The sequence below is a fragment of the Vicia villosa genome, linkage group LG6, assembly GCF_029867415.1.
Source record: "Vicia villosa cultivar HV-30 ecotype Madison, WI linkage group LG6, Vvil1.0, whole genome shotgun sequence".
NCBI lineage: Eukaryota > Viridiplantae > Streptophyta > Magnoliopsida > Fabales > Fabaceae > Vicia > Vicia villosa.
Window position 1 is genome coordinate 123006718 of NC_081185.1, and position 27153 is coordinate 123033870.

Sequence of the window (27153 nt, forward strand, 5' to 3'; positions counted from 1 at the left end):
AAAGTTTAACATATTCTTGTAAATATTCACTATGGTCTCTCTATAATTGAACAAAACTTCAGCTAGACTTCAATTGAGCTTAAATGTCTCATTAACACAATAATGTCAATAATGTCATCAATTTACTATTTATTTTATGTTTTTGTAGAAATCAGTATCCTCTACGCGCAATTGCAAAGATTAATCACTCAAATCGAAGATGATCATGTTCGATTTTTTTTTTTAGGCAAAAAAAAAATCGAAGATCATCATAATAAACGGTAAAACTCTCCTTCAATACTATTTTACTCGAATGCGTGTCGAGAGCTCGAACATAGAAATATTGATAAAATATCAAAAGTTAACTAACCAACTATAAATACTAAAAAACTTCATCTCAAAACATGTAAAGTTGAACTTCATGTTCTCAATTTCCTAAACAACACTTCTAATTTATAGCTATCAAACTATTTTATTTAGCTACAGTTAATATCTCGAAGTTTCTTCACATTTTCTCATACCTTTGTTGACACTAGCCACAATCTAATCTTGCATCAAAGAAATTTCCTTTTATCTTCCTTCTGCTTTTTTCTTTTTTTCTTTTTTTTATGTTGAATCTAAAAGAAAATAAAAAGTTTTTGTTACGTCCTTATTTCCTCAGGACTATTTTCACAACTTTGTTTTCTCTTTTCTCTCCATGTCTCCCCCCATTGTTTGGCCTCTGCAACAGCTTGCTCTCTTAGCGAGTCTTTAGGCAAGATCGGCAAAATCATCGATGGTTCTTTTGGAGAGTCTCCGATGTCCATGCTTCCCATGCTAATTGTTCCGGATGCTCTTGGAACATATTGCTTGGCTGACAAGTAATCTAGGGCTAATACTATATCACCTGCACCAGGCCGGTGACGCGGCTCTTCCCGAAGACACATGCACGCCATTTCAATGGCCATCCTTAGGCCCGATACAGGGAAGTGACCTTGCAGATGTGGATCGGCTAGTTTTGGATAATTACTTTTCTCTCTGAACAACGGGCGCGCCTGTGTAGGCAGAGTAAGAAATCGAGTTTCGTTAATCATAACATATTTGTAAGCTGCAATAAGTTATGAATGATATGCATATTCATAGATTAAGTAGAAAGATAATGTGATATATGTCATTACCCAATCGACGAGATGCTTGTCGTGGTCGCGATTTTCATCATACGCTCTACGTCCGGTTATTAGCTCCAATAACACGACTCCGAAACTATAGATGTCAGATCTCATTGTTAATTTTCCAGTAGTTGCATACTCAGGTGCACAATAACCATGTGTTCCCATGACTCTAGTGGCAACATACGATTGGTCTCCCGTCGGGCCGAATTTCGCAAGCCCGAAATCAGAAAGCTTTGGACAAAAATTTTCATCCAAAAGTATGTTGGATGATTTCAAATCTCTGTATATAACAGAAGGCTTTGCTTCATGGTGCAGATAATTTAGTCCCCTTGCCGCGCCAGCAGCTATTATCATTCTGGTATTCCAATCGAGCGGTTCTTTATCAGGAAAAAGATCTGCACGGGACCGCAACAAAATAGTAACTACTACTACTACTCCGGACTTAAATATAAACAATAAAAAAAATTGAAACACGGACTAATAATTACGAGTTAGTAACTTTGATCTAGAAAAAGCTAAATGTTGCATTGCATTACCATGGAGATGAGATTCTAAGGATCCCAAAGGCATGTATTCATACACGAGAAGCCGTTGGTCGCCTTCAGCGCAATAACCGATCATGTTAACAAGGTTGGGATGGTGTAGAAGAGAGAGCATGAGAACCTCTACTAGAAATTCTTTCTCCCCTTGGACACCAGTTGTATCAAGTCTTTTAACAGCGGCCATCTGATCATTTACATCGCATAGTGGATTTATGAGCATTTGTAAATCAGAAACCGGTACGAAAAAATCATTCGTTCTTTGAACTATAGTACCTGGTTAGTTTTATCTAGCTTTCCTTTGTAAACAGTTCCAAATCCACCTTGTCCGATGAAGGTTTCGTCCCTAAAATTTTTTGTTGCTGTCGCAAGCTCTCTGAAGGTGAATATCTGAGCCTTATTAGAACCGTCGATATTCTCAGCTGGTGTAGCTTCTGATTTCGGTTCTGTATCAAATCATATTATGTCAATTCTGAAACATATGTGTATAACTTTTCAAATTTAATCAAGCTTGTGATCATGTGAGAATGGAACTCTCTAATCAATTTGTACTAAGTAGACACATATGAAATGCTTATAAGTTATACCATCTAGATATAGCTGCAGGGGTAGAAAATATGCAGAATATTTAATGGAGCTGTTTTTGAGCTCAAAACAAGCACTATTTATGATCTTAGAAAATTATCATATCAAAGAATGAATGTAAAGCAATACTATAAACTTAATATTTAACCCAATGCTTCCTTGAATTCGTAGTCAAAAAAGAGCTCGGTGACCCAAATGGAAGGCCTATTTGTTGGGAGACCAGAGAATGCGAGAGCTACAAATGGATCATAAGAGACTCTGACATAGTATATTCACCCAAAATCTCAAGGCAATGGGTGCATGGATCATTTCTCTTATATATCCAATATTGCCTCCCTTTATAGTCGATACGAGAGTTAACCACTCACTAGAATTTCAATACTCTCCCACAAGTGTGAATTCCCACATCCTACAATTCAAATCCTACAATTCCACACACTATCCAACTCTGTCTCCCCCTAAAACCGAACCAGACCTGGTACCACTGATGATATGATCCAAATAAAAAATTGCCCTAAGATAACAACAACCAAGACCTTTATAATTTTCTCTTACCACCATTAACAACTATAAACACAAGATTTAGCCAAAAAATCATGTCATTTTCCAATAACTTAAACTCAACAAGCCAATTTGTCTAAAATCTTAAGAGATAAATATAAACCCTACGAATTGAAACAAAGGTACAAAATTACTTAAACCCTAAGAGCTATATATTGTGAAGAAACACATATAAACTAAGAATTAATGAAGGATAATCTAACACAATGAATGGCTTAAACCCAAAACCAAACCCATTAAAATGATTTTTTTTTAAAAAGGTAGAAAAATAAAACCCTACAAATTGAAACAAAAGGTTATAAATCATTGAAAAACAATCACAATAAACATAATCAAACATATATTGAAAATGCACCTAAAGATCTTCCAGAAACAGATTCATTCGCAACAGATTTAAGGTTGTTGACATCAGCCTCTTCATCTTCACGACCATTAAGGTTTTTCTCTTTTTCCTTCTTTCTAGACCCAAAACATGGGCAACGACCCATCACCTCAAATCAGTAGAAATCAGCACAAAAAACAAAAGTTTTTCTTCAATTCTTACAAAACAGTGTCACCATTCACATGAAAATCTTCACAAATGTGAATGAAACCTTGAAGACGTTAAAACATCGTTCATGATGTTGAATGTGACATTGCAACATTTGTTACCATAATCATGTTGGTAGAAATTGAGACGAAATTGCAGAAAACGGTGTGATTATTAATTAGTAGGAATGGAAAAATATTCGGATTTGGAAGATAATTGGGAATTAAATGAAATTGATGAAAAGTTTTAAGATGATGATGTGCATGGATTGTTTCGTGTCGACGTGATTTGTTTCCAAATTTGTCTATCAAGTTGTTGATATGAATTAAGGTTGGTGACGTGTAATAGACATGTTTGTTTTTTGTCATACTTGAAAACGTGTTTATGGTTTATTTATTCTTAAAATATTATTTTGTTACAACAAAAATAAAGGAATTGTAACGATAGTTTACAAAAAGTTGAGTAATGTACTTTCTACTAATTATATTGTATCATTTAATTTTATCTTATTTAATTAATTATTAAATAGTATATTTTTTATTGTTTCCAAGACATTTTCAATTGAATGTAAGAGCATCTTCAATGGTGCCACCAATTTTAGGATTTTTTGTGGGACCCATTAAACCACATCATTTTGAAGCAATTCACCCAATTTTCACTCCAATGGTGCAACTCTAAAGAACATATATTAGGTCCCACAATTTTACTTTATATAATAATATTTTATTTATAATAAATTTTATTTTAATTCAAAATATTAATATGTAATAAAATAAATAAATAAATTTATTTAAATTTAAATTTTATAATAATAATTAAAGTAAAAAAGTATTATAAAAATGTTAAAGAAAATTAACTTTTATTAAAGAAAACAATTACTTATAAATTTGTTAATATAGAATATAGATAATATATAAATATTTATAAACACATAAATTATTAAAGTAAAAAATTAGAAAGTAGCATGAAAGAAAAAACAGTTTTATCATTATTTTATTATTTATTAAAATTGAAGAACGTTGCATTGCAGTGCAACGGTTTTCCAACTGGAGAACTCCACTGGTACCCAAAATCAATGCAACATTTGCCATGTTGGAAAAATTGAAAAAAAATGTTGGAAATTATAAAATAATAATTTCCTTAGTGTGTTCTAATGTGACAAAAAATGGGAATAGATTTTTGGTTGTTGCATAAATTTGTTTTTTGAATTCAAATTTACAACATTTCATGAAGGGGTGCCTTGTGTCATTATAGATGAACCATTGCAATATATGGTGAAAAGGTGTTGTTTCATCAAGAGTTGCAAACTTATGAAACAACACATGCATGGCCTATAAATACACATTTATGAATCCAAAATATAAACACAAAATAATCATTCTCTAATATATTATTCCAGACAGCTTCCTTGCATTCGAGTTTCTTCACCGGTCTTGTGCAGACTCGAGTAAGGCTGAATTATCCTGGGTATTCAGGTCATTCCAACTCTAAGACAATCGAGAGTGTGCTTGAAATACTTATAAGGAAAGTGATTTCGTTCACGATTCTAGCCTCAATCCATTCGATTTCACCGATATTTCTAACAATCTTATAAGTATTTTTTTTAAATAATGGCAATTGAGGCTTCCATATTAAAATTCAAGAATCAAAATCGAAATCATGAATTCGGGTACGTTTTTTATTGCCTTTCATATAAATCAGAGTCAAATGATTGATATTTTAATTTTTTGTTTTCATGGTTAATTGATAAAAACCGTAACTTAAATTGAAAGTATCTATAATGGAAATTAAAGTATTATTATATATGGTCATTTGTGTTTCTGAACTGTGGCTTCATTATTTATTCTGGTTAATATTTTTGTTCTAATTATATACTACGATTTGCGGTATTATACTGGAATTAAAAAAAAAACTTTGAGACAATCCAAATTAAAAAATTGAACCGAAGCACTGCTTAATTGATCCGAAGCACTGCTTCATATGACTTTCTGAAGGCACTGTTTTAAAATTCACGCATTGATCTATCAAGGTATGTGATTTTAGATATAAAGAATTTTGTTATATATGTACATAGGTGGTTTCTATATAACATATAATATTTTATTCTTCTATCCAATTAATCCAATTGAATTGTCAAATCTAAATTTTGAATATATATTGTTGTAATGCCTTTATTATATGTTTTGTTTCAAAATTATATTGTTGAAACTGATGCTTATATACAAGTTATGTTAAGCATTTACTAAGTTTTATATTTTTCGAAATAATACATGAAATTAGATTCTATCAATTTGATTTAATTTCATTGTCAATTACGACAAAGAAAAAATTGTTTGAATTTTTCAAACTATGAAATTGAATTTTGATTTGTACTCTATGTGAATAACATGTTGGTGTTAAATGAGACTTATTATTATAAAGATCATTCAAAGATGGATCTTAGAGTCTAATATAACTATTGAATTCCGAGATGTGGGATTTGAGAATCTTATCGCGGAGGATAAGGAATTCAAAATTCCCACAAATAAGAACCTTGTGAAGAAGGTTCTCTACGGATTGTTGAAATACAAATAGAAAGTTCATCAATGATTGTTGAAAAAAAAAAATCGAACTTAGAATTGGCAGAAAGTCTAAAAGGCTAAGGATTTAGGACCGAACAAAATCAATTGTCGGCATATTTCTTGTATTCAATAGACGAAAAATGTGAGAATTTTGTTCGTAAGATTCCTATTATTCTTCAAGTGGAAGATGATCATAAAGAGTTACAATGACGATGTAATTTCAAGGGACTTCTCTTGGAATGATGTTATCCAAGATGAAATGGAATCAACAATGTCAAATCATACTCCTTTGGATGCAAACGGATGTTTAGAAAAAGTATCATAGTGATGGTACATTAAAACATCTACAAGGATTGATTAGTAACCAAGGGTTTTAGACAAAATAAAGATGTTGATTATTTTGACACATATGCACTAGAAGCAAGCATAATGAAAATTATAGTTTTGTTTGCATTAGCTTCATCAAATAAATGTCAAAGGACATTCCCAAATAGAAATCTCAATGAGGAGATTTATATGGAGCAATCAGAATGTTATATTGTTCCTACTGATGAACAAAAAGGTGTATAAGCTTGTTAAATCCTTGTATGGATTAAAACAAGCACCGAAACAATGACATTAAAAGTTTGACTTTGTCATTGTAAGATTCTCCGATTAAGGAGGAACCACACAAATTAGGGGGAGAATTTTCAATATTATCAAAACAAGAATTCAAAGAGTTTGTCATCATCAAAAAGGGGGAGATTGTGAAGAATACATCTTATATTTAGTTTTGATGAAGACAAAGGTTATCAAATAAGAAAAGGATCTAAAGTGTCATGTACATCAATGATGTGGTTGATCAAGAAGGTTGAACATAGAAGTTCAAGAGAAGATTTGAGAGAAGTGAACATAACTAAGGTACTCATTGCAATTCATACTATTTATTTTAAATTGCTCATAATTTAATCTCTCACTTCATCTAAAAACCTTCTTGCATCATCATGCATGATTATCTAAAAAGCTTCTTCATCTAATTCTTGTGATAAGTGTTTGTACACAAAGTTGTGTAAGAATATTGTGATATTTCTTTGTCTCTATGTTGATTACATGTTGATCATTAGCAACGAGATGAATGAAATCTTAGAAACAAAGAGGTTTCTAGCTTCCACATTCAAGATGAAAAATCTTGAAATAGTGGACACTCTTTTCGATTAAAGTAAAGCGAAAGAGTGGGGGTTGAGAAAACCACATTCAAGATGAAAGATCTTGGATAAGTTGACACTCTTTTGGAGATCAAAGTAATTCAAAAATAGTGGGGGTTATGAACTTAGTCAAAGACACTTTGAGAAAGTTCTTGATAAGTTCAAACTATCACGTTTCAAGAAAGTGAATATTCAATTTGATCTTAGTGTCAAAATGATGATGGAAGAAATGTGGCTATATTAGAATACGCAAGTGAAATTGGTTTTCTAATGTAATGTACTAGACCTGACATAGAATTTGCACTTAGTAAATGAGTAGATTTACTAGAAATACAAATGGTGAGCATTGGAAGGCCATCTCAAGAATTTTGATTATCTTTTAAAAACCAAAATCTTGACCTCCGCTATGGTAGGTTTCCTGCCATAGTAGAAGGATATACCAATATGAGTTGGATATCGAGTAGTGGAGATCATAAATTTACAACTAAGTGGATATTTACACTAGTTGGGGGTGAGATTTCTTGGAAGATCAAGAAACAAACATGTACCACTCTCTTGACTATGAAGCCATAGTGTGTGGATCTCGCTTCCACTGGTCAAGAAGTTGAATGGTTGAAGGACCTTCTGTTGGAAGTTCCATTGGCTAAACACAGTGTTTCAAAGATGTTAACACAATGTGTTAGTCAAGCCAATTTAGCAAAAGAATTCAGATAAGTGTAAAATGGAAGTCTGGGCACTGAGGCCTTAGACATTCGTGAGAAAATTGATTAAAGATGTAATCATTTACTCGCATATATACGATCGATCTATAATTTGGGAAATTCATTTACTAAGCCACTGGCCAGAGACTTAGTAAAAACAACCTCAAGAGGTATGAGGTTGAAACTCCTTGAGTAAGAGTTCCGACAGCGGCGGCAACCCAATCTTACGTTAACAGAACATTAACCTCAAGATTTTCAATGGGTAACAACAAGTCGCTGATTTGGATAATTGTCGAACATTTCGTGATAAATGTTGACCTTAAAACGAGGGTTGAGTTTTATTTTAAAACTCTTAATGAAGTTCAATACCAAGGGTACGTGTCTCGTGGAAAAGGACACAATATGAACTTCACCTATGTGAATTTCGAGATGGTGCCGTCTCAAAGTGAGAGTTGGAGTTTCTCTCATGAAAAATTCATGAAACAGGATAGCACATGGCCATAAATAAGTGCTAAGCGAGTTATGCAGAGGAAGAACCTTTAAAGAGTGTGTGTAAGGCAACACCGGTCTAATCATATGGATTCATGGTTTAAAAGCTTTGCTACCTAATATTCCGATTAAACTTTGTGTTGTCCTCACTAAGGTTAAGTTTTAAATCGAAAGATACCTAACTGTATTAACACTCTTTATATCTCATTTCTGGAATTATTAATTTTGTCATTATTAGAACAAGTGGGGGATTGTTGGAAATTATAAAATAATAATTTCCTTAGTGTGTTCTAATGTGACAAAAAATGGGAATAGATTTTTGGTTGTTGCATAAATTTGTTTTTTGAATTCAAATTTACAACATTTCATGAAGGGGTGCCTTGTGTCATTATAGATGAACCATTGCAATATATGGTGAAAAGGTGTTGTTTCATCAAGAGTTGCAAACTTATGAAACAACACATGCATGGCCTATAAATACACATTTATGAATCCAAAATATAAACACAAAATAATCATTCTCTAATATATTATTCCAGACAGCTTCCTTGCATTCGAGTTTCTTCACCGGTCTTGTGCAGACTCGAGTAAGGCTGAATTATCCTGGGTATTCAGGTCATTCCAACTCTAAGACAATCGAGAGTGTGCTTGAAATACTTATAAGGAAAGTGATTTCGTTCACGATTCTAGCCTCAATCCATTCGATTTCACCGATATTTCTAACAATCTTATAAGTATTTTTTTTAAATAATGGCAATTGAGGCTTCCATATTAAAATTCAAGAATCAAAATCGAAATCATGAATTCGGGTACGTTTTTTATTGCCTTTCATATAAATCAGAGTCAAATGATTGATATTTTAATTTTTTGTTTTCATGGTTAATTGATAAAAACCGTAACTTAAATTGAAAGTATCTATAATGGAAATTAAAGTATTATTATATATGGTCATTTGTGTTTCTGAACTGTGGCTTCATTATTTATTCTGGTTAATATTTTTGTTCTAATTATATACTACGATTTGCGGTATTATACTGGAATTAAAAAAAAAAACTTTGAGACAATCCAAATTAAAAAATTGAACCGAAGCACTGCTTAATTGATCCGAAGCACTGCTTCATATGACTTTCTGAAGGCACTGTTTTAAAATTCACGCATTGATCTATCAAGGTACTGCTTCATATGACTTTCTTGGAGTTACTCTAACTATACTCAACTTTTTGAGTTGGATAGATAAGAATTTAGCTTGAAAAAATATTTTATGAGACTTTCTAGAAATTTTTTTGGTAATAATACTCCAATTGATAATAAACAACTCATTTGTGAAAAAAATGTATCAAAATAAGTTATTCATTTAAACTATACACAACAATTTCCTTTCTTTTAAGTACGATACATTTGCATTCTTTTTAAGTATGATGCATCTGAAAACGCGAATCTAAAGCCAAAAGATATTGAATATGTCACGCTAGAGTATGAATCACCTGACTAAACTTATCTCACATTTATTATCATTAACCATGTTAAACGAAATTTTCAGTCATTAGTCACACTTTCTACAATGAGGTGAGAAACTCAATTCTTCTACTCATATCCAATCCAAAGTACATGCCTCAAATTTTAGCATGAATGTAGGGGTGACAAACAGGCACGCCCGCTCCGTTTAGACTTGCTCCGTAAAAGTCTGCTAAAAAATAAGACGGGGCGGGGAAAGCCGCGGACATTGAATCTTTTAGGCCTTAAAATAATAAAATTGTATGAAAAATCTCATACCCGCAAAAAAACGGGGCGGGGCGAACGGGCACATTAAAGGGAGCGGGTCAAAAACTTTGTTCTGTCCCGTGAAAAAATTCGAGTAAAACAGATTTTTCTCGCGGACCAGACCCGTTTTACCACCCTTACATGAAAGGTGTCACAAGATCTCTTTCGAGCTGTGGAGTGACCGCCACATCCTACGAGGAACTCATGTCCCTTACAAGAATCATCTCTGTTGAGCTTCATCCAACTATCAAAAAGCTTACTCCAATCAATGTAGACCGCCTTCTAGGATTGAAACTTAAGGTGAAGAGGTTGAGCATATTTCTATTCATCCTATATGAAATTTTATATTGTCATAACATAATTGTTTGGCCGTTGAACATTATCTTCAAATATAGCTTAATAGCACCACATCCACAAGAACTAACAAGCAGACATGAAATTATTAATTTTATTATTAATGAAACGAATAAGATAAGTAATAGCATACACTTGCTTTGCGTGGTGGAAGAATGAGTTAGCCACGTTGTCCCAACATTAATGGAAATTAAAAGTATTATAACCACCCTTTCCAAGGGATTTATGCATACCCATATTAATTAAATAGAGCTTTCTTGCAGTATGAGAATTAGATTTTGGAACTCAACCTATCATGTTGGCTTTTTTATCAATTGAGACAAAAGAGAATGGATAGGAAAGTGCACACTAGGATTTATACTTGTTCATTCTTAAATTATATGTCTAGTCCCCAAAGATTCCTCACAATATGATATGTTACAAACAACAATTACACAACTCTTACTTAAGTATGTTCTCTCTCAACATTAAAATAATTCTAAGTGTATGATAATATTTCTAAGAAAATGGTGAGTAAGAGAGAAGAGATAATAAATTATATTTATTGTATTTAAGAAGTGAACACGAGTCCTCCTTGTGAAACCTTGTCTTGCAGGTAATACGCTCCAAACAAAACATCTGCTTTTGATTATGACAACTATGATCAGTCAAGTATGAACGATTAAGCGGTTAAATATGCAACCTTAAGTATTATGGTTTGATGAACTTGACTATCCAATGAAGATAATTAAATAGAAAAAAAAAATCTAAAGTATCGTATCAAGAGATCTCAAGCAGTGTCAACATAAAGAGAAGTATCTGATAAAAGCTTGTCGAAAAGAAGTAATCTCCTAATTTAGTAAGTGAATGAACATATGTAAAAAAAAGGCTTTTCCGTAAAAGCACAAAGCACACGCTAATTTTTTTACCAAAGCAAAAATACTTTGAAAAACATCTCGAGGTTGTATCAGATGAATTGGAAGCAGACAAAATAGCCATGGACAAAATTTTAACTTTTCTAATCGATTAGAGCATATGTCTAATCGATTAAAACTGCACAAACTTAAGGTCCAAGTTAGTTTGAACGCGCCTTAATTTTGTACAACTACTAGATAGCTTAAACTTCCATTTTGAGAACTTACAAACATATATTTGTACCATCTAATCGATTATTAATATGGTGTAATCAATTAGGTAACGGTAAATGCATTGATTGCAAATTTCTTTTTGAGCAAACCTCAAGTCGATAAATATAGGCTCTTTTGTCATTCCAAACTATTTAGAATCGTGTTTTGACATTTTCATCACTCACACACACACTCTCTCTCTCTAAAGTTTAATTTAACTTTCTCTCACTAAATGTTTTAGCCGAATGCCTTTGTGAGAAAAGTTCTTTTGTGAGTGAGGATATATATGTAATTCTGAAAAGGGTAAAATTGTAAAATTCACCAAAGAAATCTTTTGTAAACACCTTAGTTTCATATTATCCATTTAGGGGTTTATTTGGGTTATAAGTTCATCCTATAAAAGCTTATATATGGGAATTGTGTGATCAATCCTAGGTTTGTTTGAAGATTAGCTAGTGTCAAAATCTTCATAGGTTCTTGGTCATCCCGGTTAAAACCAAGATAGGTTGAAGCTCAACCCGATATTAAAAGCTCCATAGGTTCGAGATCAGCCCGATCAAAATTTCACAGGTTTTTGGTTAACCTGGTTAAAACTAGTGTATTGAGCTCAAATTTTCGGAACTTGAAGATTTACCGCTCCAAGGTCTTTGTTCGTGGAAAGAAGACTAACTACTTTATTCCACCGTTGGGAAGGAAGATTGAACACTTCCCTCTCAACAATATATCGAAGAAAAGACGCAAAGACCCACATCTATCGTCTTGTAATAATTGGTTGAAGATCTACCTTCATTTCCTTGTATAAGGGGGTTCGTGAATATTTCCTACTAAAAGCTCTCAACTATTATTGGAAACTCTCAAGATCAATTATTAGGGAGATGAGTATGTGCTTTGGATTTGAATGAACTTCTATATTTCTTGGTGCTCCTCTTTTCTCTTACTTTTATTTTCGAGAAATCATTTTCCACATTTATTCTTTCTGTTGCTTAGTTTTTGAAATTGATCTTAAACTCTGATTTTACTTGCCAAAAGATTTCAAAAATCAAATTTTCCAAACAACACAATTCACCCTCCCCCTCTTATGTGTGAAGTATCAAGTCCAACAAGTGGCATCAGAGTCTAACTCTCGTTTAAGTACTAATCGTCTTAAGAGGAATATGACTTCCGACACAAGATCTTTTTTAAATTAACCACCACTTTTTGAAAATAGCAGTTTTATATATGGCAAGCTAGATTCAAAATTCTTCTTCAAAATTTAAATCATAAAGTGTGGGAAACAATAGTAAATGGTTTGGTTTATCCTACTCATCAAGAAGATGATGAAATAGTATAAAAATCTTATTTTCTTTGTGCCAAAGAAGAAACGAGAAAGGTAGATATAGATCTCAAAATTAAGAATTTTATAATCATGTCTTTAGATGATAGTAAACTTTTTGATGTTCGCTTTTGTAAAACCCTTAAGAAAATGTGGGATACTATGGAAAAGATATATGGTGTTTCTCTAAGTATCAAACAAGAGAAGATGAATACACGAGACGAAGAAGATGCAAATATTAGTCCTGGATAATTTTCTAAATTTAGAAATATAGGAAATTTTGTTGAATTTTTTTTACTAACAGATATCTAAGAATTAAGAATTGGAAATTTAATCAGACTCTTAAATCAGTATATGAGAGTCTTTATAAATGTCAGAAAAAATCAAAAAGAAGGAAATCATATAGAAGATGAACGAGTTGGTTCAACTATTTAAAGATAAGGGAATCCAAAATGAAGAATCATCATGCTCATCTTGCTCTTATCATACAATTCATGTGTTATCATTTGAAAGAACAAACTTGGTAGTTGAACGATCTTCGGAAGATTCAACATCAAATTAAAGATCCTCTTGTTCAAAGAACGATAAAGAAGATGAAGAAGTTTCTTTAACATTTGAACAAAGAAGAGGATGAGAGACACCGACCTCGGGGAGAAACATAAAATTATCTTCTTCTAACGGAGAAGATAAAATACACTCAAAGGCATCCAACGAGGGAGATCCTTTTTCAAGATTGAAAGGATCAAAGAATAATGAAGATCTCGGAGAAAAGATGTTTCAATATATAAATGCACTCACTATGATATGGACATCAAAGGTGAAACTTTAAGTGTTTTACAGGTATGCTTTGCAGCTTAAAGCCTTATTGATTATTTGAAAAAGTTGTGCAAAACATCAATATACTCTAGAAGTATACAAGATTTATAAAAGTATCTAATCCCAAAAATGTACGATGATGGAAAATATGAACCGTTGTGATCAATGCAAAATATTTGAGGGTATCTCAAAATTGATGATTTGAAATGATCAATTGAATGAATAAGTCTGTAATGGACTTATCTATTTTGTGAATTTACCAACTCTTGCATCCAACTATGCGTAGAGAAAGATATATTGTAAGGTGTTCTTCCCTTTTGAGAAATAATTGTCGAGATTTCTTAACAAAGAGGTAAAAATTATTTTGAGGTTGAAAATAATCAGAGAATCTGATTAAACCCTTAAAATAATTATTTTAAATTTTTACTCATCAAATTTTATTCTTTCTAACCCATAAAAGATGAGTTCTTTCAGTGTTTTCTAGCAAATGGGTGCAGAAAAGTAATAGTTGGGGTGCTAAAAAGTACAAAGACAACACAAAGCCCAACAATGCATAAAGAAAGCTGAGCCACGAAAGTCCAATCGATTCGCTCGTTATGCTAACCAATTAGAAAAGCTTGAAATAAAAAATGCAAATTCTCAGCCTCAATTATACTCTCTCTAATTTTCTCTGACTCTCACCCTCTCAATTAATTACTTCATTTTCACCATCTTAATAATTACAAATTTAAGGGTGTGTTTGGATTGGCGGTGGATAGAATTGATTTCAACATAATTGAGTTTAGAAGAATTGATTTATGTTTTGATGCAATAATATAAAAGTGATTATTATCAATTAATGTTGTTTGGATAGTTTTAACAAAATTGATTTTGAATTCTATAATTATCAAAATGATAATAAATTTTAATACAAATCAAAAAGAAAAGAAATAATTGATGAAAATTTAAGAAGATAAAGAAAGAAAATTTAAAAAAATTGTAATAAATAATATATAATAAATACAGAATTCATCTCCCGTCTCACGCTTCTTCATTATAAACTTCGTCTACCTCACGGCTCACCTCATATGGCTTGCGAATGCACACAAATGTCATAGACATAAAAATTAAAAAAGGCATCTTCAAAAACTGCCCCTAAATGCACACAATTTTATTCAATTAACCAACTTTCATAAAAAGCAAATGTCATAGACATAAAAATTGAAAAAGGCAAACCAATTATGCCATACATGCATGGATTTTGTTCACGATCTCCTCACATTGAATCCTAAAGCAAAAAGTCTTTGTTAACTCAAGTACTTAATCATGTGAACTCTCCTTATTATAAACTAATCCATAACCAAGAGGGAATAAGGGATCATCACATGAATTCACTCCCTCAACAGCTTGATCAAGCTGCTCAACTCTTCTGAACCAAGTCATTGGTAGCTTGCCCTTGAAGTCATGATCCCCAAATATAACATCTGCGATCCCCTTTCCTTCGGTACCGGGCAACCATGCCGCAACAAGAGCTTCTATCTTTTCCAAAAAACTTTGTTCCAAGACCAAAGGTCTTCCAGATATCAAAATCACAAGTGTTGGGATTTTATCAGAAACTAAGTCCACAATTCCAGCTCCATTAAATGGGATTACAAGTTCTGAATTGTCACCTCCACACTCAGCGTAAGGAGCTTCGCCAATAGCAACAATAGCAAAAGAAAATTCATTACATTTTATGAATTCTGTTGACGGGGACTGTTCATATATAACTTCTGTTTCATGTCCCACAGCTTCCTTGACAGCATCCAATACAGTTGTGCCTGAAATTGTAACAACATAATTATCAGAAAACGGAACAAAACTCTTCGAAAAACAAACCGAGAAAAAAAGGCATACCAATTGTGATCTGGCCACTAGATCCATACTTAGTACATGTCCATCCTCCACATTGATACCCTATATCATTAGCATGAGTTCCAGCAATAAGGATTCTCTTGGCGCTCTTGTCCAATGGAAGGAAAGGCTTACTAGGATCCTTTCCGTTTTTCAACAGAACCAAGGACTTTCTAACTGCTTCGCGTGCTAAATCTCGATGTATCTGTCAAAACAATTTGATGGATAAAAAAGCTACATAGATTATTATTCCAAACAAGCTGAACTTCACTTACCTTGCATCCTACGGTATCCAGCAAAGACCTGTCAGTTAGAGGAAATTCAAAAAGTTGAGCAATAAACTTCACTCTTAAAATCCGCTCAACGGCGTCATCAATCCTCGACATTGGTACTTCCCCTGATTGAACTAGAGACATCAACTCTTCCATGAATTTTTCATATCTTAAAGGAACCATTACCTGCAAGTGTTCACAAACTTACGAATCTAAAACGAAATCAAGTAATCTATGTCAAAATATTATGTGATTTGAAGATCTGTACCATGTCAATTCCAGCATTAATGGCAGTGGAGATGCAATAACGATAATCCGATCCATAAGGTTGACACAATTCATCAATTCCCTCCCAGTCAGAAATCACAAATCCCTACAGTGAAACATTGGTCTTAACAAATTGCTTTAATACAAAACATCTTCAACTATGTTCTTCAGTATCTACCTTGAAGCCTAGATTTTCTTTTAAAATTTCATTGATCAGAAAACGGTGACCGTGGAGTTTGACTCCGTTCCAGCTAGAATACGAGATCATAATGCTTGAAACTCCTCGATCTATACAATCTACATACGGAGTCATGTGGATCCTCTCCAAGTCTTGATATGATAATATAGTATTCCCCTCATTTACACCTTTTTCTGTGCCTCCATCTCCAACAAAATGTTTAGCACAAGCAATAACATTGTTCCTGAAGTACTAATTAGGTTGTAACAAAATTTCTTGAAACATCAAATTTTATAATGAATGAAAGTTATATTGATACCTCCCAGCCACAAATGGATACCCCCTTGGATGTGTTTGTGGAGGTTCGCCTTGCAAGCCAGAAACTAAACTAGTCATTTTTCTAACTATTTCAGTGTCTTCACTGTAACTTTCATAGCATCTTCCCCATCTTGGATCTTTGCAGACCTATAGCATCCATTCAAACATGATAGTGAGTTCTACATCTTCTGTTTATCCATTTGCTAACCAGAAAAGTTGGTTACGTTATGATCTATAAAGCACAGACACAGACAAGGACACTGGACACAGACGAGGACACGCCTTTTTTCAGAGGTGTCAGTGCTACAGAGAGGTTACGATGTCTTACAGCCACACAAGGAGCACAAGTAAAGTGAGTTCCACTTGCTCTAAGTTCAAGTGAAGTTGCAGCTCCAATTCTTTGAACTAAATCAGAATCTCTACAAGCACAGTACACCATGAATGAAGAATAATCAAAGCCTTTTATAGATAGAACAAAACAAACAAAGTAAAGAAGAATCACAATTTAATGTACCTTGTGGCTCCTAGGGAAACATTGTGAGGAAAGATGGTAGTACCATAGACATTATTATTACCATGAACAGCATCAGTACCATAAATGATTGGTATGCCTAACCGTGTTTCAAGTGCCAACTTCTGAAAACCGTCCACCATATCGGCCCAATCAGATGACACTTGTTTATCAGAAGTTGCACTATTTGGTGGAGCACAGTACACACTCCCAATGGTGAAATCTTGAATGGCAGAAGGAGTAGTAACAGACCGTTCAATTTGAGTCATTTGACCAATCTTTTCTTTCAAAGTCATGAGAGAAAGAAGGTTTTTGATGCGAGTTTCAATGGGTTCGGAGGGATTCATGTACGAGGAATTCATGTTACTAACTTTGAACTTGCTATATTTACTATGATGTTTGTTTGAAGTTTTTTGTTTCAACAAAGTTGATGTTCAAATGGTGAAATGGAAAAACCTTAGTTTATGAACTTTGTTCTTGGGCACTCATTTTAATTCAACATTTTTTTAACGACTTTCAGTAGCGTGGGAGTATTTAATTACCGGAGTTAGTGAATTTTCTGGGGGGCCACTACCTCAAAAGGATGAAAAATTAATATTAAAAAAGAAAAGCATAATTATCTATATTGCTTTCACGTTTGTCTATGTCTATGTCTATGGAGGGTGTTTTCTACTATCTACTATCTACCCATTACTAAGAGATTGACCAAACTCCCTAGAATATCCTTTCTTCAAAAATAATTTACACTACAAACTAGCGGAATACCCGTGCATTCGCACGTGTACTGGTATGATACGCGCATTTGTTTTTAATATATAATAAAAATAAATGAAAGAAAAATTAAATTGTTAACTAAAAAAAATTATTTATTGTTTACTTAATTAGAAGATATGTAAATGATATCAATATTTGGATAAGTTGTTTCATTTTTCCTGTTTATATAATTTCTACATATGAGAAAACAAACAATAAAATTTTATTGACTCACTACATATTTGGATCAGTGGTTTCATTTTTCCGTAGTAAAGTTGGATTAGTAAGTTATTCCTTTCTATTAAAAATTTATTGACTAATTACAGAATTTTATTGACTCAGTGCATTTTAAATATGTGGTTTCATTTGTCATGTATAAAAGTTAGATCAGTAGTAAAGTTGTTCCTGTTTATAACAATAGTATCTTTTTTCTCTTAATGTTTTCACATATTTGAAAAAAATGATCGATAAATTTTTTATTATTCAATATTTAAATTAATAGTAAAATTGTTTCCATTTATAATAATAATATTTTTTTCCTATATATAAATGATAATTTTGTTATGATATTATTTATAAAAGTATTTGAATCAATAGTATATTTGTTCCCCGTATAAATAAATATTTTAATCAAAAATATATTTTTTTCTGCATAATTTTTTTTTTGTTTTGACAATAATAAAAAATGATTTTAAATTTATAATGATCAATATTAGACATATTGTAAATTTTTGATTATGAAGAAAAATATAAACCTTAGAGATTATAATATAACTAATGTTGATGCACATGAAATTGAAGTGGTGGGTTAGTCATTAAATAATGCATTATAAAAACTTATATTTTAAGATTGAGATTTTTTTTATTAAAACTTTGCAAACTAAAGTACAATCTGTCAAAAATTATAAATATAAATTATTGGGTGTAAATGTTTTGAAGCAAGTAATTGAAAATGGGTAAAAGCGGCTTAATATTATAAATATGCATTAATAGACCGCTGGATTGTAGCAGATACCAGATTGTATCCGCTGTTAGGAAAAAATATTTATGCATAGGGGTGATATTTATTTCCAATGATATTTTTTATTACAATTTTAAATGTAGTGATATTTAGAAAATACAATACTTCTAAATATATAATATTCCTTTTTTAAAATGTATCAATAAATATATTTAATTATAAGTTAAAAAGTCAATACATATTAAAAATGTTCTCACTCAGTATGAAGTTATGTCATACTTTATTGTTAATTAGTAGTCCATCTGTCTCACTGTCCTATTTGAGATTTTCACACTTTTTAAAAAAATGATTAATTATGTTGATTTCAATAACAAAATGAGTCTCATATACTAAAATAACTTTATTAATAATAGGTAATGGAGTATTTAAATGAATTAAAATACATTAAATAAGGGTAAGTTAGTGAAAAGAAATAATAAATATTACATTGATATTCTAAATGGACAAATAATTTGAGACAAATAAAAATTAAAAAGAGGACACCTATTGTGCGACAGAGAGAGTACGATGAATAGATATTTAAAATTAAATCAAATAATTAATATTGAAAATTTACTATTAATATTTGAACTCTTCTTCAAGTCTAGAACAATGGCTTCTCTTCGTTAATTTCTTTCATCAATCTGAAAATTTATAAATAAATAAACAAATATTAATAAAAATATAAATAAGTAGAAATGAAATAAAATTAAATGAGATATAAATTACATATTAAAATAAAATTAACTTAAATATGATATAATTATATTTAAAATTTACCATTGACCAAAAATAAATTCAAAAACTCAATTGAAACTTATTTAAAAAATCCATAAACACAACAAACATTTTTAATAGCAGATATTAGTTAAACACACCAAACATTGGGAGAAGGATGAAACTTCATAAAGAGAATATTTAGTAAATATTGGGAGAAGGAAAACTATTTTATTGGTGCATGTCAGAGGGGTGCAGTTACCGTGCATAGATAAAAATCTATGCACCATGCATAGATTATTATGGACCATTGGATCATCTATCATATAAGAAAGATAGATGTTCTTGAAATACCAATATTGCCCTTTTTTCAAATACTCTTCATTTGGACTGTCCACGTGGATGCCTTCCCCATCCTTCTTTTTCTTTTCTTCATTTTCCACAATTTCTATCTCATTCATTATAAAGTTGATGGGTTGGAAAAAATAAAAAAATATTATATCAATTAACTTTTTGATGCACAACCTTCCACGCTACTTTTCTTTTCAATTGAAGCATACTGTTTTCTTAAGCTTTTCTGTTTTCTCTCTTCCTCTTCTTCTTAATTCTATCTTCCTATACCTCTCTCTTTATCTTCCTTCTTCTTTATTCTGCTTCCTCTCTCTTCTTATTCTTCTTTCTTCTCTCTTCTTTTTCTTCAACAAAAAATGTTACTTTTATCCTTCTCTTCTTAGATCTACGAAACATTGACGCCTATTTCGTTGTTGATATTTTTGTTGTTGTTGCACGTTTCGAGAAATTATATCTGGTTGATCTAAACTGCTTGATCAACGAGTTGTTTAGAAGCTAGATGGGTTAAGAAAAAATTATGCAGATCTGAACAAAAGCGCTTATGGATTGGGAATTCTTTTTGGTTAGAGATTTCTTAAACTTTTTTCTTATGATGATTTATCTTTTCATATATATGTTACCTCATGTATTTTTTTTTGTTGGTTTTGTGTTTCACATAGATTTAGAAATTCCAATCTTAGAAAAAAAATCTCCGGATCTTATCAAAAGTAGATCTGGAAAAAATAGATATGAGGAAAAAATGAAATCTTTTTTGTTTTCGAAATGATCTCTTTGTTTGACAAATCTCAAAATTTAACCTTGTGATAATTTGAAAATCTGAAGTTTTTAATTCTACAGATGTTATCAAAAGCGGATCTGGAAAAAAAATAGATATTTGAAAAAATGAAATCTTTTCTTGATTCAAAATGATCTTTTGGTTTGACATTTCTCAAAATTTAATCTTGTAATAATTTGAAAACCCCAATTTTTATTCTCTCTCACTGTTTATATTATGTTTTCTTATTGATTATGAAGATACATTGTGATGGTGTTTTATTGGAAGGAAGAAGTAATTTCTCTATTTATGACACTGAAGAAGAAAGAAAAATTAACACAAACATTCAAAATATATAGTTGTCTGGATTTGCACATAATTTTATTTAAAGTTTTTATTATTTAATTTTCTTTGTGGTTATTACATGATAACATAGTTATAATATATATGATGTTTTTGTGTTTCTTTCCTTGAATGTTCATATATTTTCATATTTTCTATGCACTGATAGTGGGGAGATAGAAATTATGAAAATGTTAATTATTGTATTTTTTTCTTAATATTAATTTGATCTTTTTTATTTATTGAGTTTCTTTTCATTTTAAATGTTGTTTATGATGACAGGAAAAGTTGCAAATAAAGCTAAAAAGAATGTGTTGGGGAAGATCATGTTTGATATTGCGACACATCAATTCAAATTTCAAATATCCCTCTTCATTTGTAACCCAATCAATTTCTATCTTCTGAGTGCAACCATTTGGACACAATATATATAACTTACAAAATTTTATATTAAATATCATGTTTTCAATAATTTAATATATTTAATTTAATGTATTGGAAGTTGTTTCTAAAATCAGCCTTTGTACAAAACCAACCGTTGTATTTTTTACTCCAACTAAAATTTCTTATATTACTTTTAGTATAAAGACTATGACTGATTTCACAATTCTATCACATCTAATTATATTAAGTGGCCATAGGTGATATTATGACCACTGACATATCTTTAGGCATACACTTCCCAATATTTAAAAGACATAGAAAGTTGGTCCAACCCTTCCAACTTGCATAAAAATATTATTATAAGGATTAAAAATATTTTGTACCAACCAATAATATATTAGGTATTCTTCAACTTTACATCATAAATACAATAAATATACAATTTATGTAATTTATATCAAGTCATAGTTATAAAAATTAATTTTAAAAAAATTGAATAATAAATGAAAATACTAATTAAAAATAAATTAAAAATAAACAAAATTATAATCAATTTACGTTAATATCATTTTCTTCCATTTATACCATAAAGTTGTTATTACACTATTAATAAATTTTATTATTCTTTATGACATTAATTATCTTTTTTAATAAATTTATAATCTAATTACATTAATTTCTTTCTTTCCAATAAATAATTGTGTTATTTATAAAATAATAATATTCTTGCTTTAAACTCTAAAATTGATAATTATTTAAATATTTTATTTTTCAACAAAAAAGTAATTAGAAAGAAATAGATAAATATATATTTCAATAACAGAAATTTTATATAAAGTAACATATTTCTTCAATATTTTAATATTTATTATATAATATATTGATTTTTGTTAAATACATTAGTTTGTTTGATGTTTCGAAATTTTTAAGTATTATACTTGAACCACATTTAATTCCTATGTATATCATTATCTTTATAGTAGTCTTACAATTTCAATTCAACTATTTTTTTTAACCAATAATCTTTGATTAATTCAATTAAACAATACAAACAAAAGGTGATCGCAAAGTCATAAGCCCAAAACCAATACACCAAAGGACTAATTATTCATAAACTATAACATAAGTTTGCTAATTGTTTCATATACTTCTTAGACCATTTACAATGGTTTCAACACTCAACACCCACTTTTTCAACTCCCAACACTCCACATCATTTTCTCTCTCTTCCACCTAATAACTCAACACTCATTCAACTTTTACCTTCTCCAATGGTTTTTCACTCAACACCCTACCCCATCACTTTTTATTTTCATATTCTTATTTAAATTTTATTTTTATAATTACATAAAATTACAATTATCGATTAAAATTAAATTAAAATAATAAATACTTAACAATTTATTTTTTAATTTTTTGTAATAAAAACAAAATTTATTTAAATAATTGGATACAATACAAATCATATTAAATTAAATTAAAATACAACACACAAGTAACGTAAACACTAATAGAAAGATAATAATAAGATTAAGATAGTGAAAAACTTGGTTTTTTTTCTGTGTCCAAATCAAATGAATCAAGTCTCTATTTATAGAGGAAAAAAATCATGAATTTTGGTAAAAAATAAAAATAAAAAAAATTTGCAACGAAATAATTGAGTTCAAAGTATTAAATGGATAAAAATCTGGCCAGCCAATCAGAAGCTGCCACATGCCCCCTGCGTCAGCCTCAATTGTGTTGAGTTTTCTCAACACCTCTCTCTTCCACCTCACACTCAACACTACTCTAAACACCCATTGGAAGAGATTTTACATGTTGAGTTCAACTAAACACACCCATTGGACATGGTCTTATGTGACCAAACTCTATAAACTATAGTGTCAATAATGTTCCTATCAATGTTATAATGCCCTTGTCTGTTTGAGAAATGGAATTCTCTCTAATTCTTTTATTTATTTTTATTTATTGTTGCTGCAGTACTTTCAACTGGTATGTTTGGGAAGTTTCTTTTTACATGAAAGTGTTTTCTACTCCATCGCCCACTCTGTCAATGCATTATCTCTATCATGTCTATCCAATATCTCTAACCAATACTGAAAATATTCAAAAGCATTTCAAATAAAGTAGCAAATGGGTAACGTGAAAAAGTGAACATTGTGTACTTTTTTATTATTTATTTCTTTTCTAATTATTGCATAGACCTATAAATGATGTAACTCTACAACTCTGCTATGATTTTTGTCCATATAAAACTTTTACGGGGAATATAAGTGACAATATAAGTGACAAGACAACACAGTGAAAGAGAAAGGTAAATTTAATCAGTTTCTAAGAATATATATAAAAAAGGAACTTGACGTGTCTGCCGCAACTACAAAATTTATTTTATGTAAAAAAATCTACAAAATAAAAAGCCAACAACAATGCACATATATTGATCTACAAAAATATATTTTATTAAAAACATATGTAGTATTGATCTAAAAAATCTACAAAATAAAAAGTCAACAACAATGCACATAAAAATTTATTAAATAATGAATAAATTTATATTTTGGTTAAATTGACAGTGTGAATCACATTTTGAAAAATTGAATGGATTTCAAGTTTTTGTGGTTTATATAGGAAGCAAAATGTGGTGAATCACTATGTATTTCATGAATTACATGCTTGATTAAGTTTTGAGGAGACTAACCCAGTTATAATTTATGATTCGGATAATGTACTATTTACTTGAATATAATATATATGATATTATTATTTTATATGTTATCATTTCCCTATGCTATCCTATTTGATGTGTTTATTCTAGCTATGCTATAATACTGATTTGACAAGAGTCACAAGACAGTACTTTGACATCTAGTGTTGTGACACTGCTCAGTTGTTGTTATCTTATATTATATAGATTTATAATCAAATTAACCAATTGATATGTAACTTTTCCCATTTTCTTTACCGGTAAGTACTACTTGCGGTCTCCTATTTTTTAATAAAATCTTTAATATAAAGAACTTATATACTAGGTTAGAATTTTCAAACAAATTCATACATAGTATCTCTCGCGCGTTTCTTAAATTATAGGCATGTAATGCTATCAGCAATGTGTTTTATGCACAGTTGAACAATTAAATGACTCCCACATATAAATATTACATAATTTTTTTATTAAATTTAAAATTTCGATGTTGAAAATAGTATTTTACTAAGATGATCATTTTTATTTTTTATAACATCAAATTAAAATAATTATAACGGGAACATGAAGTGATTGTTCAAAATATTGAATATTAACCGGACTGTCAAATTATTGATCATAATATTGAACATTAATGAGAACATGAAGTTATTGATTAAAATATTTAATTTTTTTCACGGATACCAGATATTTTTCTATACATTCAATTATTATTTTTTCACGGGTACCAGGCATTTTTCTATACATTTAATTATTATTTTTTCATGGATACTAGACATTTTCGTATTAAAAAATATACATCTGAAACAAATGTGCGTCCCGTACGAGAACCCGTGCGAATGCACGGGTTTGTTACTAGTTGGATCAAATTCTAGATATCAATTATTATTACTCAATGTTCAATACTCGCCACTCAATGTTCAATACTCAATACTCAATACTGGATTAAAAACATGATCCAATGACTTATGTAGGCTTATGCATGGTGCATAAGGAAAATCCTTATGCATATTAGCCAAAGTGCATTGATTGGGAAGAAGTAATGGAGTTGAGTCAAAAATAATAAAATAAAGTCATGTTTATCTTCATAACATAATGATGTCTCATATAAATGAAATATGAAAGATTAAAAATCTATTGTAGAAAAACAAATTGAACAACCCGAAAAAGAAAATAGTATATAAGTTAATATCTATCTAATAATAAAAATAACATTATAAATTAAGAAAACAAAAAAAACACAAAAATTATAAGCTGACAAATTAATATAAGAAAAAGAACATAGATAACTTGTTTTCTTGTTGGAAACAAAAGAACAACTCGTCGAAAAATAATATAGATGAAATGTTAGTAAACTTAAAAATGGAGAGAACATAAATTAAAAATAATAATATGAAAGAAGTTATATTAATACATTTGAAATAAATAAATAAAGAAGAAAATTTTAAAATTGAAAAAAGAGAAGACATAAAAATTGAGAGGAAATTAACAATTGTTAAGGTGACATAAGAAAGAGTTGGTGTTCAATGTCATGAAAAAAAAGTGAAAAAAAGTAAATCTAGCATTAAATATTTTATCATACTTTCAATATTCTGGTATCCAATATCAAAATGATCACATATTTAATTTATTAATGACAAATAAAGTATCATCTAAAGCGTGTAAATATGTACGCCAACTGATTTGATTTGACATAGATCTAGAGTTGTCTAAAGTTATAGTAGGCTTTTTCTTAAGAAAGTACATTATCAGATTAATTACATGTGCAAAAGTTAAACTACAACAAACTGTCTAATATATAGTTCATAGAAGTAGAGTAACTAATGTGTAACATAGTTCATTTATACAATTTTTTATCATATTTAAAATACCATGCATAAAGATTTTTTTTTCAAAACCACTAATTAAGTTGTTTAAAAGGAAAATAGTCCTTTTTTTTATCAAGAAAAATAGTGAGTTACTTATAATATTATATTAGTTAAATTACACATTTGTTAATTAAATTAAATTGGTTTAATTATAATTATAGAAATCCATAGTATTTCATCATAATATTGTTTATATCATAAGAAAAAAAAACAACAAAACAAATGCATGTGAATTAACAATGAATAAACTCATATTTGTAGTTTTAGGTTGTTCATGACACCAACCATGACACAAAAAGAAAGTTTGAATTTGAAGAGAAACCATTAATATAACCATGACATTTTGTTAAAAAAGCTATAACATTAGCAGTAAAAGTGTCTTGAATTATCTCAAAAGAATAGACACATAAGAAAAACTAAATTTGAAGTCAGTATCTCAAAACAAAATAGATGAGATTAGAGAGAATAGATAAATTAGAAATAAATAAAACAAAGAATTTATTGAAGTAAATTTTTTTGGAACATATTGAAGTAACTTTGTTGCACATTCATATTAAAACAAATAAGTAATTAAGATTGTACCTAAATAAAATAACATCAAATATTTTAAGATATTTATTTTCTTTAAAAGAACATCAAATATTTTTAAATAAAATATATGTTTAACTACATTAAAAAAATACATAAAAAATATAGAAAATAAAAACAAAAAAAAATATACAGAGAAAGTATAGGAGTTGAATATGAGAAGAATAGAGAAAAAAATATGACAAGGAAAACTTATGAAGTTGAAAAGCTCAGACAGTGTAAAATCAAACCAGATCCAAAATCATTTTTAGATATGAATAATAAAATGAAAGACAAATAAATAAAAACTTTATTATATGAAGCATCAAATTAGAACTTACAGGGTTTCTTAATTTTTTTTTTCAGAAATATTTTTTCTCAACAAACTAAAATGTATTATTCATTCAAGTTGCTAAGCATCAAAAAAGAACTTATAAGACACCCAGAATAATGAAAACCAAAGGAAAAATGAACCTAAAATTCATTAATTAAGGAAACCCATTAGATAAGGCAAACAAAATAAATCTGATAAGTAAAATAAGAAAATCTAAATATTGTAAAAGAATCGAAATTATTGTTTAAATATCTAAATAAAGAAAATCAAGAAAAAAAAATTTAAATAACAAGGTTTAAAAAAAAAATTACCAAAAAAACAAGTTTTTCAAAAAAT

General features: G+C 29.9%; 2 protein-coding genes and 1 long non-coding RNA gene across 3 annotated transcripts; 1 reads left to right on the forward strand and 2 right to left on the reverse strand.

The window, feature by feature from the left end:
- Positions 1-370: 370 nt before the first annotated feature.
- On the reverse strand, positions 371-3569 carry LOC131612256 (probable serine/threonine-protein kinase PBL7). Its single transcript, XM_058884066.1, has 5 exons — positions 3171-3569; positions 1946-2115; positions 1667-1856; positions 1137-1525; positions 371-1013 (listed from the first exon to the last, which is right to left on the reverse strand). The coding sequence occupies exons 1-5, from the start codon at positions 3301-3303 to the stop codon at positions 621-623; spliced, it is 1275 nt and encodes a 424-aa protein (XP_058740049.1). The 5' UTR covers positions 3304-3569; the 3' UTR covers positions 371-620.
- Positions 3570-14646: 11077 nt separating this feature from the next.
- LOC131612257 (uncharacterized) lies at positions 14647-17558 on the reverse strand. The gene is made up of 8 exons (XM_058884067.1): positions 17050-17558; positions 16864-16954; positions 16537-16682; positions 16218-16461; positions 16041-16145; positions 15776-15958; positions 15504-15705; positions 14647-15427 (listed from the first exon to the last, which is right to left on the reverse strand). The coding sequence occupies exons 1-8, from the start codon at positions 17406-17408 to the stop codon at positions 14928-14930; spliced, it is 1830 nt and encodes a 609-aa protein (XP_058740050.1). The 5' UTR covers positions 17409-17558; the 3' UTR covers positions 14647-14927.
- A 2485-nt stretch (positions 17559-20043) lies between these two features.
- LOC131612258 (uncharacterized) lies at positions 20044-21435 on the forward strand. The gene is made up of 2 exons (XR_009287328.1): positions 20044-20429; positions 21246-21435. It is a non-coding gene; the product is annotated as an uncharacterized LOC131612258 (long non-coding RNA).
- Positions 21436-27153: the final 5718 nt, after the last annotated feature.

What these genes read in the sequence shown, in the direction of transcription:
- LOC131612256 (XM_058884066.1), bottom strand. Translation starts at nt 3,303, where the DNA reads ATGGGTCGTTGCCCATGTTTTGGGTCTAGAAAGAAGGAAAAAGAGAAA. An exon ending in AGCTAGATAAAACTAACCAG is followed by an intron (nt 1,857 to 1,945) that starts GTACTATAGTTC and finishes GTAAATGATCAG; the next exon opens with ATGGCCGCTGTTAAAAGACT. An exon ending in ACAAGCATCTCGTCGATTGG is followed by an intron (nt 1,014 to 1,136) that starts GTAATGACATAT and finishes CTGCCTACACAG; the next exon opens with GCGCGCCCGTTGTTCAGAGA.
- LOC131612257 (XM_058884067.1), bottom strand. Translation starts at nt 17,408, where the DNA reads ATGAATTCCTCGTACATGAATCCCTCCGAACCCATTGAAACTCGCATC. An exon ending in CTTGTGCTCCTTGTGTGGCT is followed by an intron (nt 16,683 to 16,863) that starts GTAAGACATCGT and finishes TGGATGCTATAG; the next exon opens with GTCTGCAAAGATCCAAGATG. An exon ending in TAGTGGCCAGATCACAATTG is followed by an intron (nt 15,428 to 15,503) that starts GTATGCCTTTTT and finishes TTACAATTTCAG; the next exon opens with GCACAACTGTATTGGATGCT.